General features: G+C 33.6%; 1 protein-coding gene across 2 annotated transcripts; it reads right to left on the bottom strand.

Moving 5' to 3' along the window:
- Positions 1–936: 936 nt before the first annotated feature.
- Positions 937–18466, bottom strand: LOC131150681 (DNA polymerase zeta processivity subunit). 2 transcript variants are annotated; one of them, XM_058101549.1, is made up of 5 exons: positions 18243–18466; positions 5771–5883; positions 2441–2630; positions 1825–2058; positions 937–1104 (listed from the first exon to the last, which is right to left on the bottom strand). In XM_058101549.1, exons 1-4 carry the CDS (start codon positions 18358–18360, stop codon positions 1859–1861), a joined length of 621 nt encoding a protein of 206 aa, XP_057957532.1. In that variant the 5' UTR covers positions 18361–18466; the 3' UTR covers positions 937–1104; positions 1825–1858. The 2 variants fall into 2 exon arrangements, with proteins under 2 accessions (XP_057957532.1, XP_057957531.1); XM_058101548.1 differs by lacking the exon at positions 937–1104 and adding an exon at positions 1223–1588.
- Between the last annotated feature and the right edge of the window lie 212 nt (positions 18467–18678).

Below are 18678 nucleotides of genomic sequence, written 5' to 3'. Positions count from 1 at the left end.
TTGAACCAACTTTAGGATTGATCCTAGGCCACTTCTTTGAAAAGAAGACGGTGACTTCAATGTCTATGTTGTTTTGTTTTTTATTTCTTCCAAGTGTCCCCACTCTCTCCTCCTTCATTTGGAGATTAGATTTGCCAAGCCCATAAATTTTTTTGAAGGTATCAGACTCAACTTACTCTTTCAACCCATCCCAAAATGTTTCCTTTCACTAAGTGAAATCATGCAGTTCACGTCTTTGTCGAAAGAAAAAATACACACATATATAAATCAATCAATCAAGTTTTAATTTTCCGTGTCATTAATGTTTAACTTTTTTTTATTTTTTAAAATTATAATAGAACAAAATTTTATTTTTAATAGTACTCATTATAGAGAATAATTTAGTGATAAATAAATTTCTTTCTTATCTTTATTTTTTTTTTCCATTTTCCAAAGAAAATTCTTAATTTCAATGGAGCTTTATGTTATAGTCCCCAACACAAAAGAAAGAAACCCTAGCATGACAGAAAGAAAACCTAGGAGCAAGATGCTCCCATTTATGGATTCCTCGCTTGAAGATTCAATTCTAGCTAGGATAAACTTACTCCTAAAGATGTACCCAAAATCCCTCCTCCCCTACTTCTCCGAATGGCTTCAAGGGGAGGGGATCGCAGTTCTGCGTGCCCCCACGAGCTCAATTTATAGCTTCACTCTTGCAAACACAATTCAATTTTAAAAATCTCAAATATAGGATTAGTATTTATACAAACCAATTTAGATTATATTTGTGAATATAATTTTAGATCTTGAATTTGAATTAATGTAAATTTAAACAAAATACAATACAATTTTATATATCAAACTAATTATTAAGACCCACTAGGTTAGATCAGTCATATGAACCCGTTTCTGGCAATTTACATGATTATGTACAATTTGCTTTGACAAACTTGAGACTATTAAAACTCAATATAATTTCATATTACATTTCATCCAAATTAATACAAGTTCCAAATGCCCAAACATACATAGAGCTAATGTAAATTACATTAAATCTCCCATAAGTTTACAGAGCAATGTTGAGTATTTAGGCCGAGCGCCTGTAAACTCAGATGAGGAAGCCACCTGAAATAGAAAGCATGCTGCTCATCTAAAAACCCACAGCTAACAGTACAGAGTCGATTCTCTCACCCAAAATTAATAATTTGTTCGTATGCAAAAATTGAATAAAATAAAATGAAATGAAATGAAATTAGTTTTTTTTATAATTTACATATTCTTCATATAGTTTTCCATTCCATTCTTCTCCAATTCAACTCATTACATTGCATAAATGCCCAGGAAAAAAAATAATAATAATGCATTTACTATTTTTCATCTCCTCACGTGTACTTATAGTAAATCATTGTATAGATAAATTAAATCTGGGCCATGATAATCCTTTTCTATCTATATTACAATTAAGAACTAAAACATAGCTAAAAGGGGATTCAATATCTACAGGCGTCTGTAATGAAAAGTGCAGTGGATGAAGAAGAAAAAGTACAGTGAACAGGGCAACGACTCATTCCATCTCAAATAACCATGCATTCCCAGCACTTGATGGTATCTGAAAAGCTCAGATAGATTAGTTTCCCAACTCTTCAAAAGTTAGTAATTAGTACTGAATTGCAATTGGTTTCAATTTATATTTTTCTAAAAGAAAAATATTTTAATTCTCGCCCGAGGTCAAGGTAGCAAACCTTTTTATGCAAGATTGGAGAAGAAATTCATCTCCAGTTGCATCAATGCCAAAAGAATATGGTCATATAAAAGATAAGAAAAGAGATAACAAATAGATGTTACCTGCTGCATGATTGGACATCATAGATGTTGCTCATTAAGATTTTGGTTCAAATGAACTAGGATGTTCCACATATAACTGCACGCCAAAAGGTTCACTGCTCATTGACTTGATGGAAATTATTAAAGGAGGTTGCTGCCACTGCTTTGTGTCTGTTGTTATCCATAACTCTGCATCCTTGCTAGTGTTAGCCTCAGGGAGAGAACGAAAATAAGCCGTTATTTCCCACCTGCAATCTATTATTAAAAAAAAAAACTCAAAAGCCAACTCTCATCTCCAGACACTAGAAAAAGGAAACCAAGAGCATTACTAGAAGATCTAGTAGACGCCAAAAACATTTTAAGAGTCTTTAAAACATGCTTGTCCAAAAAAAAAAAAAAAGTCTTTAAAATGTAGAACTTGACTTGAGTTGCTCAACTGTGCACAAACGAAATGAGGACAGCATGCAATAAATTTCCAAAATATGGAACATAGATCAATAACTAGACGTAGTTTAACTTTGTATAGAGATTATCATACAAACAGGCATCAATTAAATCCAAAACCACCCCAGAAATAATAAGGAAACAAATAAATAGATAATAAATTATTTCTAAAGCACTACCATTTAGCACTCACCCCGGGGAAGAGCCCTAGTGACGGATTCTGATACTGAAAGCTTGATCAAGAATGATCTGAGTGAGAACTCCAGGTTGGTTTCTTCTAACTCTGAACCATAAGACTGATTTATTGAGATTTTGAAAACAAAGCTCTCCAGCAAGATGCCATCCTTGTCAAAGAAGTTAACAGCTGCTCTTTCCACCAGTCCCTAATTTGTTAAATAGTAAATTAGAAAGAGAAATATTGAACAAAAGAGAACCCAGTTGCTTTCTGTAAAGGCCAACATGCTCTTTGGTTACAATAGCTGAGCAATCAATAGTGCTTACTTTCTGTCTCCTTGTTATTTTTGGATAAAAGAAGAATATTTTTATGAAAAAACAGTGCAATAATTTGAAAATGAATCTTCTGACACCAAGCAAAACAAAAAAAAAAAAAAAAAAGGAAGAAGGAAGCAACTAAAAGAAGCTGCTAAGGTTAATAGGTTATAATGCCCTCCAAATCTCCAATGAGACGCACACCAACCAGCGGCATTCCCCTAAACAAACCAAAAGCCAGGCACCAAAACGAATCTGAAAGGGTAACCATACTCCAAAATCAAGGACACTAAACCAAAGGCAAAAATAGAAGATCACCTAAGTATGTCCCCCTGCTCCCCACCACTGAAACTCTTACACTCAAGAAATTCCAGAGGGAGCACACCCAAATAAGCCAAGAGAATGAACAATGTTGAAGAAGAAGAAGAAGAAGAAGAAGAGGAAGAAAGTGCGTTCATCTCGCCACATTTGAAAAAAAAAAGGATAGAAACCATGCATCTTGCCACTTTGAAAAAGACAAGAACAAGACATCAGGAGAAAATAACTTAAATGGTCACAAACTTGAAGCAGATCATTGGTATTAACCTTATTATGGACAGAGGTTGGGAGTCCCACCTTTCCAGGTAAGAAAATGCAAAGGGAGTCATGAAGAAGATTAAAAAAAGATATGCAAGAAAATACCCCAGAAGCATCCAAAAGAAGTGCTCACTTTCTGTCATGAATTTATATAACTTCAACGGTGATTGGTTACCACAAACTCATTCTAGCAGAATCTTTGCCACCAATGACCATTATTCTTTGACCAAGAGTACAAATTGAACTACAAGAAAGCCCCAGTATCTTGTTCATCACTCCAATCAACTAAATCGTAACACTAAAATTAGAGAAAAAGCAGTAAAAATAAGATAAATATTCTGAATTTCCAGCAGAAAAAAGTAATGAAATGTCCTTAAAAAAAAAAAAAGTAGTTAAATTTATGACAAGCATTAATTTTTTTAATAACAAAATAAAGCATCAATTAGATAATTTTACGCAAAAATTGCACAGAGTATGCATAGAGGGGGGAAAATCCTTGCACCAAGTAGGACAATATTTTAGATATTTAAAAATATATTAAAGTACAATATTGAATTTTTCTTTTTAACAAAAAGAAATCTCTAGAAGACAGAACTACAAATGGACAAGAAACCCTGCATTGAAAAACCTTGAACCCGTACAAATATGACAACAGAGCAAATATTAACCTTTAAAAAAAAAAGAACATAAAAGAAAAAGAGCAACCACAGCTCACGCACCATAGGGCCACAGGATTCCTGGTGAATGTTCACCATTTAGCCTAGGAGTTCGCTTTCACAGTTAGTCAATATAGCAATCTACAGTTAAAAAAATTAGCAAAATTAAAAATATTTTGATCACTAATAAGCTGGAAAATCTAAGCAGATACAACAATCTCTAAGGCCTAAAAAAAGATTGTGCCTTAATGAATGGGGGTCCTTAAAAACATTCTAAACACCCAACATTTCTCTTGCTATACAATAAAGGGTGCAAATAGCTCATTCATACCACTACATCCTTGCAGATAACGAAGTACGAGAGGAATTTGATAATGAATATTAATAAGTTTAAATATCAAAATTTCTAAACAACAGACTACAATTATCACATGCTATGGATGAGGCCAATATCAAAACAATCATCTACAAACATCTTTAGACATGCTCTACACCCCATTATATTTCATTAGCATGCCAGCTGCTCACAAGTCAAATGACCTCACAAGTCCAACGTCATTTGGATATTCATATCCAGCAGAAATGACATAGGTCCATTCTATTCAAGCATGCAATGGATTCCTTAAAACAGAAAATAACAAAGAATGGACTCACCATTTGGTCCACTATGAATTAAACAAAAACTAAATAAATATATAAATAATGAAAAAAGTCATCTCAAAACCCTCAAACAGACAACATATTTGCAAGCATCCAGAATAAACAAAACCCCAGGCTTTAGGACTTGTATATTAATGGAACATAATGATCACTTGAGTGACCAATTTGCCCTTACATAGGAGAGTGGTTTTTTGTTTATAAAACAACATTAAATAAATAAATAAACCCTTCATTTTTCCTCCCTTTTTTTTTATGTAATATATCAATTCAAGAAACATGTTCTATATGAAAACTTGGTAAGCAAAAGCAAGATTATGATTCATCTAATGCATAAAATGTATCTCATTCATTTTGATGCTCCATTCAAAATGGCATTTCTTGAAATTTTAAAACATAAAATGACAATAAAATTAAATTAAATTTTGGCTTTACCATGAGATTTCACCAAGTGATATTATGTGTGTTGATGACATGATAACATGGCAGTAAATGGCATCATGTATTGGCATAACCTACTATTGCTATTTTTCTACCTCCTCCCAAAGTAGTTGAATCATAACAGTTGAATAATCTTAAAATTTCCAGTAATTTAATTCAAGTTGGCATGTTATGAAAGTGTTCAATGTTGAATATCCAATATCATTTTAATAAGAAATATAACCATTTACATATTGAATTAAATGAAAAAAAAAAAAATTTAAAATAGCCATGTCATTAAATAGATGGCAACATTAACATGCTATTAGCACGGGCCCAAAAAAATGTTCTTGAAATGTATTCTAAATTTAATATCAGTGGCTTGATTCACAATTGAGGAATTCAACCTTTAGTTCACAATTGCAAGCTCAAAGGGGCATTAAGTCATTGATTTGTACAAACATATATACCTCTTCTACTAATGATTTAGGAAAGGTAAGGGTAATTTGGCCATCTACATCAGCAAATTTTAACATTTTCTCAACCTTCGACTAGTACGGGAGTCTTTACGTGTTGCTGAAATTAGGACCTCGGACAGGTTTTTGTCGTTTTTAAAATCAAGGGGTTGAATGTCATTGTTGGGAACCTCTCTGTGAAGTGGAAGTGGGTGGGGAATTCAGTGGATTTTACCCTAATAAATAAATAGAAGTTTATAAATGTACTACCTTTCCAATAAAAGGCAGAAGGCCTGTTGATGCAGAATGGATGTAATCTCTGAGCTGAGGATGCCTAGCTCTCTGAACTACCATATTCATGTATCGCCGCCTCTCAAAAGCACCTGCACCTCCCCCAATTAGTTAAACCAATCAATTCCCAAATCAGAATAACCTATTTTGTTATTAAAAGTTAAAAGATTAAATGAAAAGAAAAATTCTGGAATTTCATGTTTTTTTCCATTATACCCTACGGATCAATTGCAAAATGTTTAAGAAAAGGGGTTGAAAAATAAGAATGAAAGGAATTATATCTCTCCAAGGGGATCAAGCCAGCATAGCCAAAGGCTTCAATATTCTATTGCCTGATGAACAAAAACTAGGGCATTCCAAATAAAAGCAGCAACCTCGGCCAAAATAGGAAATAAATAAACTACCAATCAATGCAATCTGAAGCAAAATTTACAGAAGTCAAAACAAAAGTGCTTTCTAAATTAAAGGGATTCTAAAATTCCCAGGCCTTTAGACCAACCTCGTCCTCGACATGGGTGATTCTTGAGTGGAGTCTTCAGGTGGTTGGTCAGCCCATTGAACTAGAATTATAGTCCCTGCCTGAGGTTGGAAAGAGGAAATATCCGTAGATGTTGTCGAGGCAAAACACAGTTGCCTAACTTCTTCAAGCATGAGATATGGGCCCACTGATCTAGAATTATAGTCACTGCCTGAGGTTGGAAACACACTTCATGGCTAGAGGAAATATACGTAGATATTGTTGAGGCAAAACACAGGTGCCCAACTTCATCAAGCATGAGATAAGGAAGAAAAATGAATCTTCAAAAGAAGGCAGAAACCAAGGGATCCCCATAGGGGAGGTTAGCCCCCTGGTTTTAAATAATTTGTTCTATCAATATAAAAAATTCTTTAACATTACCCTATTTTTCTGCCATGTTTGCATAACACATCCCACTTCCCCACCTCCGTGTGCAAAAAAATTAAACCAATATTATGCCCCATGAGAAGTTATGGTTTGAATAACCAGCTCTACTTTTAAGGCCGTGAAATATTATAATCAAATTTTTTGAGTCCTAGTCTTAATTTTCATGTCTTTGTACTTATGAAAATGGCATAAGATAATTTTAAGAATATATTATGAAGCATAAAAATAAATTTAAGAATATATTGCAATGCACATATTTTGGCCCCCTTGAGACAAATTTCTGTGTCCAGCACTGGATATATATGTCCAATCATTAGGAATGGGCAAAGATCGGAGAAGTCTTGTGATAGTGGCAGTTCTCCACAAATTCAGCAACCAAATTTTTTTATTTCATCCTTCCTTCCATTACAGAAAAACACTCAGCAAATCCTCTTATATGTGCGGAGAAACCTAATGATCAGCAACCAGATGTGGATGAACCTTCACCGCATCGGTCCAGTGAATCCTAAGCATAGTGAGAATAGAAGAAGATTCGTAACTTCTTGATAATGTTTCGAGCCTCTGTGTTTTCCAACTACTCCTTCCTTATCTGCTCCAAAGTAGTGGAGAATGGCATATATACAAAGCTCAACATGCTGAAGAACTTTTGGTAATGTGCTCGTCTGCCACAATGTTTTCTAAGCCCTTTTTTGCTCACTATTCAAATCAAACATGAGGAATTTTGTGACCCGTTTCTGCTATTCCATTGAAGAAGTACTCCGTTTGAACAGAAATTTTTTTCAAGCACTCCGCCTGTGATGCACTTAATGTCTTAATGTTTTCACGCACAACCGGTCCCAAGCCCAGGTGAAGGAGGAGGGTTGTGTTAGGTAGCTGACAGCCAATGTAAAATTTGTCAAATTACTATGATATGAATCCTCATTGAATATTTGCTAGGGCATCCCCTACGAACGACGCGTTGCACTTGTACCACCTGGGTGTAGGGAAAAGCGGGCAAGGGTGGACTAGGTCATCGCCCCAAAGCGACGCGTCGTGTCGGCGTCTGGGTATAGTGTCAAATATGCGAGGGTTCTTGCATCATTCTGGACGTAGGTAGGTAAAGAAGTTAGTTCAAGAAACAAGGATTAGATTAGCAAATTGGAATATACCCGCGCTTACAAGTAAAAGCATGGAAATTGTAGACATAATGATTAGAAAAAGAATTAATATAATTTTCCTTCAAGAAACTAAGTGGGTGGGGGAGACACTAGAGGAATTGATAAATCAAGATTTAAACTTTGGTACACTGGAAAATAAAAACATAAGAATGGAGTACGAATTATTGTAGACAAAAACTTAAAAGATAGCATTGTTGATGTAAACAAAGTAGGGGATAGGATTATAAAAATCAAGATGGTATTAAGCCAAGAGATAATAAATATCATTAGTGCTTATGCTCCTCAAGTAGGCTTAGCAGAAAATCTTAAGAGAAAGTTTTGGGAAGATATGGATCGTATTATACAAGGCATACCACGGACAAAGAAAATATTCATAGGAGGAGATCTAAGTGGACATGTTGGAAGGGATAATAAAAGTTATGAGAGGATACATAGAGTTTATGGATATGGAGACAAAAATGAGCCTGGGGAGATGATCTTAGACTTTGTTATATCATATGATTTAGTATAATGAATACTTGCTTTAAGAAGAGAGAAGAACACTTAAGAACCTTTAAAAGTGGACAAAATAGAAGTCAAATATATATATATTTTTTAACTAAGAGGGTAGATCGTTTATCATGCAAGGATTGTAAAGTTATTCCAGATGAAAGTCTAACCACATAACATAGAGTCTTAGTGTTAGATATATGAATTAAAAATGGAAGAAAAAGGGAAAAATAAACCAATGTAAGAGAACTAGGTGGTGGAACCTAAAGGGAGAAAAATATAATAAAATTTACAAATAAAATTATCAAATATGGGGATTGGACTATAGTGGATGGGATAGATACAAATACTGTTTGGAGTAGATTAGCTAGCTCTATTAAAAAGATAGCGAAGGAAATTTTAGGTGAATCAAAGGGAAGATTCTTAAATTGCAAAGAAAGTTGGTGGTGAGATAAAGATGTCCAAAAGGCCGTAAAGACAAAAAGAATTTGGTATAAAACGTGTCAAAAATGTAGAAACATGTATAACTTTGAAAATATAAGGTGGCGAGAAAAGATGCAAAAAAGGCCATTAGTAAAGCTAAATACGAAACATTTAATAGTTTGTATGATAGATTAGATACAAAAGAAGGAGAAAGAGATATATTTAAACTTGCCAAAACTAGAGAAAGGAAGAGTAAGGATTTAGGAAATGTAAAATGTATCAAAAGTGGGGATGATATTGTCTGGGTTAAGGACGAAGACATTAAATAAAAATAGTGAAGTTACTTTAGTAAGTTGTTTAATGAAAACCAAATGGAAGACTTAAACTTAGATTTGACAAATAAGAAAAAAACTACAAATATAAGATTTATTCACAAAATTAGAGTTAACGAAGTTAAAACACAAAAAAATTTGAAAAATGGGAAAGATATAGGACCAGATAACATCCCAATTGCAACGAAATTATACGGTTAACTAATTTATTTAATACAATTATAAAAACTAAGAAAATGCTAGATGAATGGAGGAAAAATACTTTAATACCTATATACAAAAATAAAGGAGAAATTCAAAATTGTAATAACTATCGTGAAATTAAACTTATGAGTCATACGATGAAAGCCTTAAGTCCCACTAGATGGGGTGGGCTACATGAATCCTTTTTCATCAATTCACCCAATCGAAGGCAATGTCCTCCACTAGCTTAAGAGCTATTAAGTTCATCCTAACTACCTCATTCTAGGTTATTGTAGGACTACCCCTACGCCTTTTACTATTAGAAACAAAATACCACCTCACTCCTCCTCAGACGTGCACTACTTGGCGCCTATGTTTCAAATGCCCAAATCATCTAAGCCGCCCCTCTCCTATATTGTCGTCAATTAGGGCTATGCCTAGTAAATTGTGTATATGTTCGTTACTTAATTTATCTTTTAATGTTATACCACTCATCCACCTTAACATTTGCATTTTGGAAACTATGTATATGTTGTTTCTTAGTCACTCAACATTCTGATCCATAGAGCAGGGTTGGTCTTATAGCTATCTCATAAAACTTTTTTAAAAATTTTGGGGGTATTCTACGATTGCACAACACGCCTAACACACTCCTCCATTTTAATTATCCTACTTATCCTCTTCAATTTCTCCTTCCGCTTGCATAATAGATCCAAGGTATCGAAATCTATTAAAGCTATTAATTTCTTGATTATCAAATTTAATCTTATCTCAAATACTCCTACTATTACCAAAATTACATTTCATATACTTTGTTTTATTTCTTCTTATCCTAAAACCTTCAGACTCTAAAGCGGTTCTCCAAGGTTCTAACTTAGATTCCACTCCACTCCTACTTTCATTAATCAAGCCAGCATCATCTGCAAACAACAAACATCAAGAGATCTTGTTTTGGATATTCCTAGTGAGTTCATCCATCACTAAAGGAAAAAGAAAAGGGCCCAAAATAGAACCTTGATGTACGCATATTGTGATTGGAAATTCTCTACACAAACGCCAACTTATTTGACTCTTGTTGGAACCCCTCCTTTCGCTCATATAATTTAAGAGTAACAAACATTTTAACCTCTTGACCCAAGGAATTGACTAACTCAAAACCCATTCCATCAAGAAGAGCTTGAGTACCTTGGTTCCCCTTCCTCCTTGATAATATTTCTTTGGCAAATAGGAGATTCAATAAATCTAGACAAGTTTTCTAGAATAGGAAAAATACCTTTATTGGCAGCAGATTTCTCCCCAAAAAGTCCTTAGCATTTTCATTCAAAAGAGAGACAACAACTCTAAACAGGATGAGGTGCAGCAAACAGGGTACTAAAAATAAATCCCCTAGAAAGGAACAATAACCAGGGTCCCCTCCTTATTCAAGCATCATTCAAGTTAGCACTTTCCTTCAAATGGAGAAACCAAATTGTGTGCTCCAAGTGGATCCCACATCTAGAATATACTCAAACCCTATACTTCTTGCAAACTGAGGATGAGACACCTCCACCTCCTCCCTCCTTACCAAAAGAACCCTAATCACCCCTAGATCATGAGCACAAAGAATCATTCTACTCAAAACATCTAAAATTGGCTACCAAAATTGCTTCTATGATTAGCCTATCTAACAAATGTAGTTTGGGCCATTGACACCATATCCTCCAATGCCTCCTTGTCGATAGAACATTAGTCAACACCTTATCAACAATAATCACAAGACCATAAGCCTAAATCCTTAACCCTCAGACCTTTCCTTTTTTGGAATAAGAGCAATGAAAGTAGACCTGATACTCTTGCACATAGCTCCACTCTCATGGATTTGCCAAAAAACCTCATGACCTCATCTTTCAACACTTCCCAATTATGCTGGAAAAAAATCATCATAAAATCATTGAGTCTTAGTGCTATATCCCTATGTCAAACACAGCCTTCTAGCTTCCTCCAAATCAAAAGGCCTCTCCAACCAGTTAGCAGCCTCTTCCCTAATAGGTCTCCAGTCAAGCCCCTCCACCATTAACCTATTCTTAAATTCTTGCATCTGGCTATTCTCTTGTCCTGTCTTTCCAAATCTAGCTTTCAACTAGGACTCAGAACTTATTGCAGCCATGGAGTAAGATTCTCGATCTGTGATGCCAAGATTTTTCTTCTATTTGCACGTAAAGGCATGCTCCTATGGCAAATGATGGAGCATAACAGTCCATTTGGAATTAGGAGAGAAGGAAAAGAAAGAAACTAGCTTCTCTTTACATCACTAGATATAAAAAAAAAAAAAAGTTGATATTGAGAAAAGAAGACAAAAATTAATAGTCATTTTAAAGAACATTCCACAACAATAAGCAAATTTTAATCTTTTTGCATAGTTTCTTTCCATATCTCTCCAATTTGGGTGATAGAAAAGGGGCTCCTTTTTCACTTTTTTTTTTCCTCTCTCCATGCTTCTTTTCTCATTATCGCCATTTTAATAAAAGAAGTAAGGAGAAACTTATTTCTTTTCTCTTCTCTTCTCTTCTCTTCTCTTCTCTCTACGTCACTCCAATCAAACAAACACTATGGTTCTATCACAAAATGTTAGTTTATTATGATATTATATTATCAAAGTTGATTAACCATCTTGGAAATGGCATGTACCTTGGTGTTAGATTTTATTCAATTGAGTCTTTGAAAATGGCATATACCTTGGAGTTAGACTTCTATTTAATTGAGTCTATGAAAAGGGCATGAACCTTGAAGTTAGACTTTTATTCAATTAAGTCTTTGGAAAGAGCATATATGAGTTAGATATCTATTTATTGAATTTTTATTTTTTATGTTTCTTAAATTCAAAATATTAAGTGTACCTTGTTTTTAGGTCTTGTATGCCTATAAATACCCTAAAGCATTGACTCTAAAAGATAGTCTCTACACACAATTCCCTTCACATCACTCTTATCATACTATTATATCACCCAAGAGTTTGACAACTTAAGAAAAGGTGTGTGGAGCTTAGGACTCTTCCATTCATGCAGAATTGGAGAGAGTTGTGCAATTTAAATCAGTTTATTGTATCCTAGGGAAGACAATTCAAAGTGAAGTTTCGCTGCACTGGTTCATGGGCTAAGTCAAAAAAAACGGCAGATGGCTTGAATCTTCTTAAAGAGAAAAAGATATCCGTGTCTCAACCTAATTGTGAATTATGTTTGTGTTTGATTTGTGTCTAAGTTTTTAAATATATATATATTCCTACCAATTTTTAAGGAGATTCAAAAATATGGAGCCTAGAGTTGAAAAGTCCAATGAAAATGTTAAAGATCTCAACAAGCCCTTTCGGTTTAAAGGAGCCCACTTCAAGAGATGGAAAGGCAAGGTGCTCTTCTACCTCAATCTCCTTAACGCTGCATATGTTCTTACCAAGAAGCATCCCAACAAAATCAATATCGACAACGAATGAAGAAAAGTTAGTCGACCACCATGAAAAGATGGAACAATATGAGTATAAATGTCGATTTTATATTTTAAATCGTCTTGCCGATCATTTTTATGATTATTATGATACTACTTATTCCTCCGTAAAGAAAATTTTGAAGGCTTTGCAAATTAAGTATGGCATTGAGAAGGCAGAGGCAAAAAAATATGCAGCTAACTGATTTTTCCTCTATCAAATGGTGGATGGAAAATTACTTTTAGAACAAGCATAAGATTTCTAGATGATAGTGGCAGAAGTTCCATCAAAAGGCATCAAGATTGGAGACAATCTTGTTGTGGTTGGAATCATTGACAAGTTAGACCCATCTTTGAGAGAATTCCAAAAGAGCATGTGCCACAAGCAGAAGCTATGTCTCATTAGACTTTGTTAACTTGAATCCGTGTAAAGGAAGAAGCAAAAGGGCAAGATGCGCTTATGCAAGAAAGCAACGGTAATACTAATAATGGTAAAACCACAAGGTGAATTTAACTGCTTCCAAACATATTACTTTGCCTAATGGTCATTTTCTTAAAAATCCGTAAATAAAGCCTAAGAAGAAAAATATGAAAAATAATGGTAGACCTCACAAAATTAATAAGGGCAACCCAAAGAAAATAATTGGAACCAAGGACCCCCCCCCCCCCCCCTATAATCAAAACAAACAAAATAATAATGTTTGCTTCATTTGTGGCAAAAGTGGGCTTATTGCTCAAATTTGCAAATTTCAAAAACGTGGACCTAATCCTCAAGCCAATATAGTTGAAGAACCATTTGTGACAATGATTACAAACATAAATATGGTCCATAGTATTGAAGGGTGCTGGGCAAACTCAGGTGCTAATAGACATGTTTGCTATGATAAAACTTGGTTTAAGGAGTACACTCATTTTAAGAAACCTAAAACTATTATGCTTGGTGATTCTCATACCGCCCAAGTGCTTGGTAGTGGTGAGGTTGAATTGAAGTTTACATATGGAAGGGTATTAGTATTTAAAAATGTTCTTCCATTAGAAATAATTTGGTGTTAGATTTTCTTCTTAATAAGGTTGGGTTTAAACAAACCATAGAATCTAACCAATATATAACTACTAAGAATGGGATATTTGTGGGCAAAGGTAATTTTTGTGATGGGATGTTTAAATTAAGTTTTGAGAATGAAAATAAAGCATCCTCAAGTTCTTTACTTACTTTCTTCCTTAAATTTTTGGCATGCTCGTTTATGTCATGTTAATAGTAGATATGTGGGAATCATGAGTAATTTGAGATTAATCCCAAGTGTTGGAAAGGATTTCGAAAAATGTGAGTCTTATAGTAAAGCTAAAATAACAAAAAAGGGTCTCACAAAAGTGTTGGGAGAAAACTAAATTGTTAGATTTAATTCACAAAAATTTGTGTGAATTTGAAGGAATTTTAACTTGTGGGGGAAATAGATATTTTGTCACTTTTATTGATGATTTTTCAAAATATACGCATGTTTATTTATTGAAAAATAAAAGTGATGCTTTTGAAAAGTTTAAAATTTTCCTCCTCAAAGTTGAAAATCTATTCGGTAGAAAAATTAAGAGAACTAGAAGTGATAGAGGTCGTGAGTATGAATCTTTAGAATTCAACTCTTTTGTGTAATCTTTGGGAATAATCCATGAAGTTACTCCACCTTATTCTCTTGTTTCTAATGTTATAGCTAAAAGGAAGAATAGAAATTTAATAAATTTGACTAATGCGCACCTCCTAATCCTTGGGGAGAAGCTGTTTTAACTGCTTGTCATGTTTTAAATGGAGTGTAATACCAAAAAAAAAACAAAAAACCAAAGTTACAACTTTAGAAATTGGAGAGGGCATAAGCCTAATATAGGTTACCTTAGAGTTTGGGGTTGTTTAGCCTTTGTAAGGCTCACAAACCCTAAAAGACCTAATTAGATGCTAGAGCGTCTACTTGTGTTTTTCTTGAACGTGCTATTAATAGTTCAGCCCATAGATTTTTATATATTAAAATAATATTACTTTTTAACTCAGGTGATGCAATTTTTCATGAAAAGAAATTTCCTTTTGAACTAAAAATAGTGGGGGCCAAAACATTAGAGATAGTGTTGCTTTAGAATGTAGCTCATCTACTCTTGGTTTAAAGAATAAAAGAGATTTTTGAGATTGAACCTGGAAGGAATAAAAAAGCTAGAGTTGAAAAAGATTTTGGTCCTAAATATTTTATTTATGTTTTAGAGGAAAGTCAAATTACCTTACAAGATGCATTAACATCACATGATGCTATTTTATGGAAAGAGGTTGTGAATAATGAGATAGAATCTCTGATTTCCAATAAAACATGGAAATTGACAGATTTACCACTAAGTTGTAAAACCATAGGGTGCAAATGGGTCCTTAAAAGGAAACTCAAACCAAATGGGTCAATAAACAAGTAAAAAGCACGTCTTGTAGCCAAAGGCTTTAAACAAAAAGAAGTATTTGATTTATTTCATACATTTTCTTCGGTTTCAAGGGGTACATCCATTAGACTACCAATTGCGATTGCTGCAATTTATAATCTACAAATTCATCAAATTGATGTAAAAGCTGCTTTTTTACCTGGGGGCCTAGATGAAGAAATTTATATGGACCAACTAAAAAGCGTTATAGAGCATGGCTAAGAAAACAAAAGTGTGTAAGTTGAATAAGTCGCTTTATGGCTTAAAACAAGCTCCAAAACAGTGGCATGAAAAGTTACTGACAAATGTATCTATTATAAATCTTTGGAAGACTCACATGTTCTCATTAGCCTCTATGTGGATGACTTGCTAATTTTTGGTTCAAATTTGCAAGTCATTAATAAAACAAAAAAAACATGCTTAAAAAACATTTTGAAATGAAAGATTTAAGTGAGGCTAATATTATTTTAGGCATGAAATGACAAGATCATGTGATGGTATATTTCTTGATCAGTTACATTACATTGAGAAAATTTTGAATAAATATGGCTACGATATATGTAAGCATGTCTCTACTCCTTTTGATTCAAGTAATCACTTATTTCCAATTGAGAGAGAAAATGAAGTGATTAATTCAAAAGAATATAGTAACATTATTGGTAGCCTAAGATATGCAACTAATTTAACTAGACTTGACATTGCCTATGCAATAGGAGTACTTAGTAAATTTTCTAACAAGTCAGGTAGAGAACATTGGAATGCTCTTGAGTTTATAATGAAGTATTTAGCTGTTATCAAAAGTTATGGTTTGTTTTTTACTAAGTATCTAGCAGTACTTGAAGGTTTTTGTGATGCCGATTGGAATACTCTATCAGGTGATTCTCTCTCTACCACTGGTCATATTTTTACTTTAGGCGGTGGTATTGTTTGTTCTAAAAAACAAACAATAATTACTAACTCAGCTATGGAAGCTGAGCTAATTGCTTTAGCATCAGCAAGTGAGGGAGCAAGTTAGTTGAGAAATATGTTATATGAAATTCCACTTTGGGAAAATCCAATACCACTATCCTAATTGACTGCGATAACACTGTAGCAACTGGTAGAGTGAATAACCGTCATTATAATAGTACATTTAGATCCATAAGAAGAAAACACAATACTGTGAGATCATATTTAAGTATTGGCATCATTAATGTGAACTATATAAGATTTACTAAGAATCTTGAAGATCCATTAATTTAGGATTTAGCAAGAGAAAGGGTCTGGAATACATTGAAGGGGATGGGGTTGAAGCCTATAAAATCATGAACCAAGTATGAGGATTCCCAATCCAAGGACTAAAGATCCTGTAATTGAGTTCAATGGGGGAAGAACGAATCATATGGTGATCATAAGAAATGCACTATTATCTTAAACTTATCCCTGTGGTGTTAGTGCATTCATCCTACAATGGGGAGGTTGAGTTTTTAAGACTCTTAATGACAATTTGTATCTCTTACGAGTGGGGTGTTAGAGTTACAAGAGCACTCTTGACAAATTTAACCTATGTAAGCATGAGAATGTGGCTGCTCTCTCTGTGAATTAGGCTTATTCTCAAATATACTCATGAATCTGGGATTAGCACAAGGTTGAAATGTGCTGGCTATTAAAGTTCATTTCAACATCTAAACATTATGTGTGAGCAGTGATACTTTATTTTCCTTAAGCAGTCATAGTTCAAATCTGAGATCACCACAAACTCTGGAGTAAAAATTATTTTTTATTAAGTGAAGGTTCAATGCAACACACACCTTCACTATACATAATTATCCCTCTTTGGTTGGTAAACTCTATACATGTCGCATAAATAATATTAAAATAAGGGGTAAATTGTTAGTTTATTTTAATATTATATTATCAAAGTTGATTAATCATCTTGGAAATGGCATATACCTTGAAGTTAGACTTTATTCAATTAAGTCTTTGGAAATGGCATGTACCTTGGAGTTAAACTTTTATTTAATTGAGTCTATGAAAAGGGCATGTACTTTGAAGTTAAGATTTTTATTCAATTGAATCTTTGGAAAGAGAATATACAATAAAGTTAGATATTTATTTATTGAGTTTTTTATTTTTTGTGTTTCTTAAATTCAAAATATTAAAAGTACCTTATTTTTAGGTCTTGTGTGCCTGTAAATACCCTAAAGCATTGGTTATAAAAGATAGTCTTTATACACAATTCCCTTCACATCACTCTTATCACACTATTCTAGCATCCAAGTATAAAATGTTTGACAACTTAAGAAATGGTGTTCTTTATGGAGCTTTGGACTCTTTTATTTGTACAAAATTGGAGAGAATCATATGATTCAAATCGGGTTGTTGTATCCTGGGGGAGACAAGTCAAAGTAGAGTTTTGTTGCATCAATTTGTGGGCTAAGCCAGAAAAAAAAAACTACCGAGAGCTTGAATCTCCTTAAAAGGAGAGCAAGAAATCTGTGAATTGTGTTTGTGTTTGATTTGTGTTTAGGTTTTTTTTTTTTTTTTTTTTTAATACCATATTCCTAACACAAAATATAAGAGGAGATTGATAAAGAAAAGAGAATGGAAATTGGATCTGTTCAAGCCTTCAAAGGGATTAAACCTCCTTAGCCAAGGCTTCCAGCTTAAGAAATAAACCCATATGGCATTACAACTGAAATCAGAATAAAAAATAAAATTCTGAATTAAAGGGGTTTTAACAGTCTAGCCCCACTAAGGCTAGAAAGCTGAACAGTTCATCATCATAGTATTATTTTTAGAACATAATGTAATCGAGCATTTCCGTTTACACAATCTGAATTACAATCAGGAACGTCCTTGATTTGATTACTAAGAAAATAAACGAATAGAAAATAAAAGAAAGTTCCAAGATCTCATCTTCGTGTTTTACCCAGCTACCAAAGATTTTCTGCTGCGTAACAGAGGATATATTTTTTAAAATCCCGTAAAAGACAGGAATCTGTGTTTTCCTTTTCCTTGTCATGCATTCTGAGAAACCAAGCAGAATGATGAAAATATGCAAAGGGGTTTGAATAGGATACCTGGGGGATAAACTCCTTTATGGAAGATGATGGAAGTGATCGCAACCTCGAGGAATTCCACAATAATCCGAGATGCCTCCTCTGCCATTGTAGAAGAGGAGAGGACCGCAGGAACCATTTGATGTTAATGTAAAAAGAATTATGAAAACGAAACTGGAAAACGAACCTAATTAAAAATCTGACAGTCATAATACTCATACTCGAAGAATAATTTTATTGTGAATGAAAATTGAAATTTGATGACAACATATTTTTTGAATAATTTAATTTTTACTTGAAAAAATGTTCAAATTAACTTACAAAAATTAAAAATTAAATATTACTAACAGTATACGCAAAGAATAATTTTATTGTAAATGAAACCTGAAAATTGATGACAACATGTTTTTTGTATAATTTATGTTATTATTTTATGTTGTCCCTAAAGTGAAGTCTA

This window comes from Malania oleifera, chromosome 3 (assembly GCF_029873635.1).
Source record: "Malania oleifera isolate guangnan ecotype guangnan chromosome 3, ASM2987363v1, whole genome shotgun sequence".
Taxonomy (NCBI): Eukaryota; Viridiplantae; Streptophyta; class Magnoliopsida; order Santalales; family Ximeniaceae; genus Malania; species Malania oleifera.
This window is presented reverse-complemented; position numbering and strand designations above follow the sequence as displayed.

What these genes read in the sequence shown, in the direction of transcription:
- LOC131150681 (XM_058101549.1), bottom strand. Translation starts at nt 18,360, where the DNA reads ATGGTTCCTGCGGTCCTCTCCTCTTCTACAATGGCAGAGGAGGCATCT. An exon ending in TAAAGGAGTTTATCCCCCAG is followed by an intron (nt 5,884 to 18,242) that starts GTATCCTATTCA and finishes GGGGAGGTGCAG; the next exon opens with GTGCTTTTGAGAGGCGGCGA. An exon ending in TTCTGCCTTTTATTGGAAAG is followed by an intron (nt 2,631 to 5,770) that starts GTAGTACATTTA and finishes TTAACAAATTAG; the next exon opens with GGACTGGTGGAAAGAGCAGC.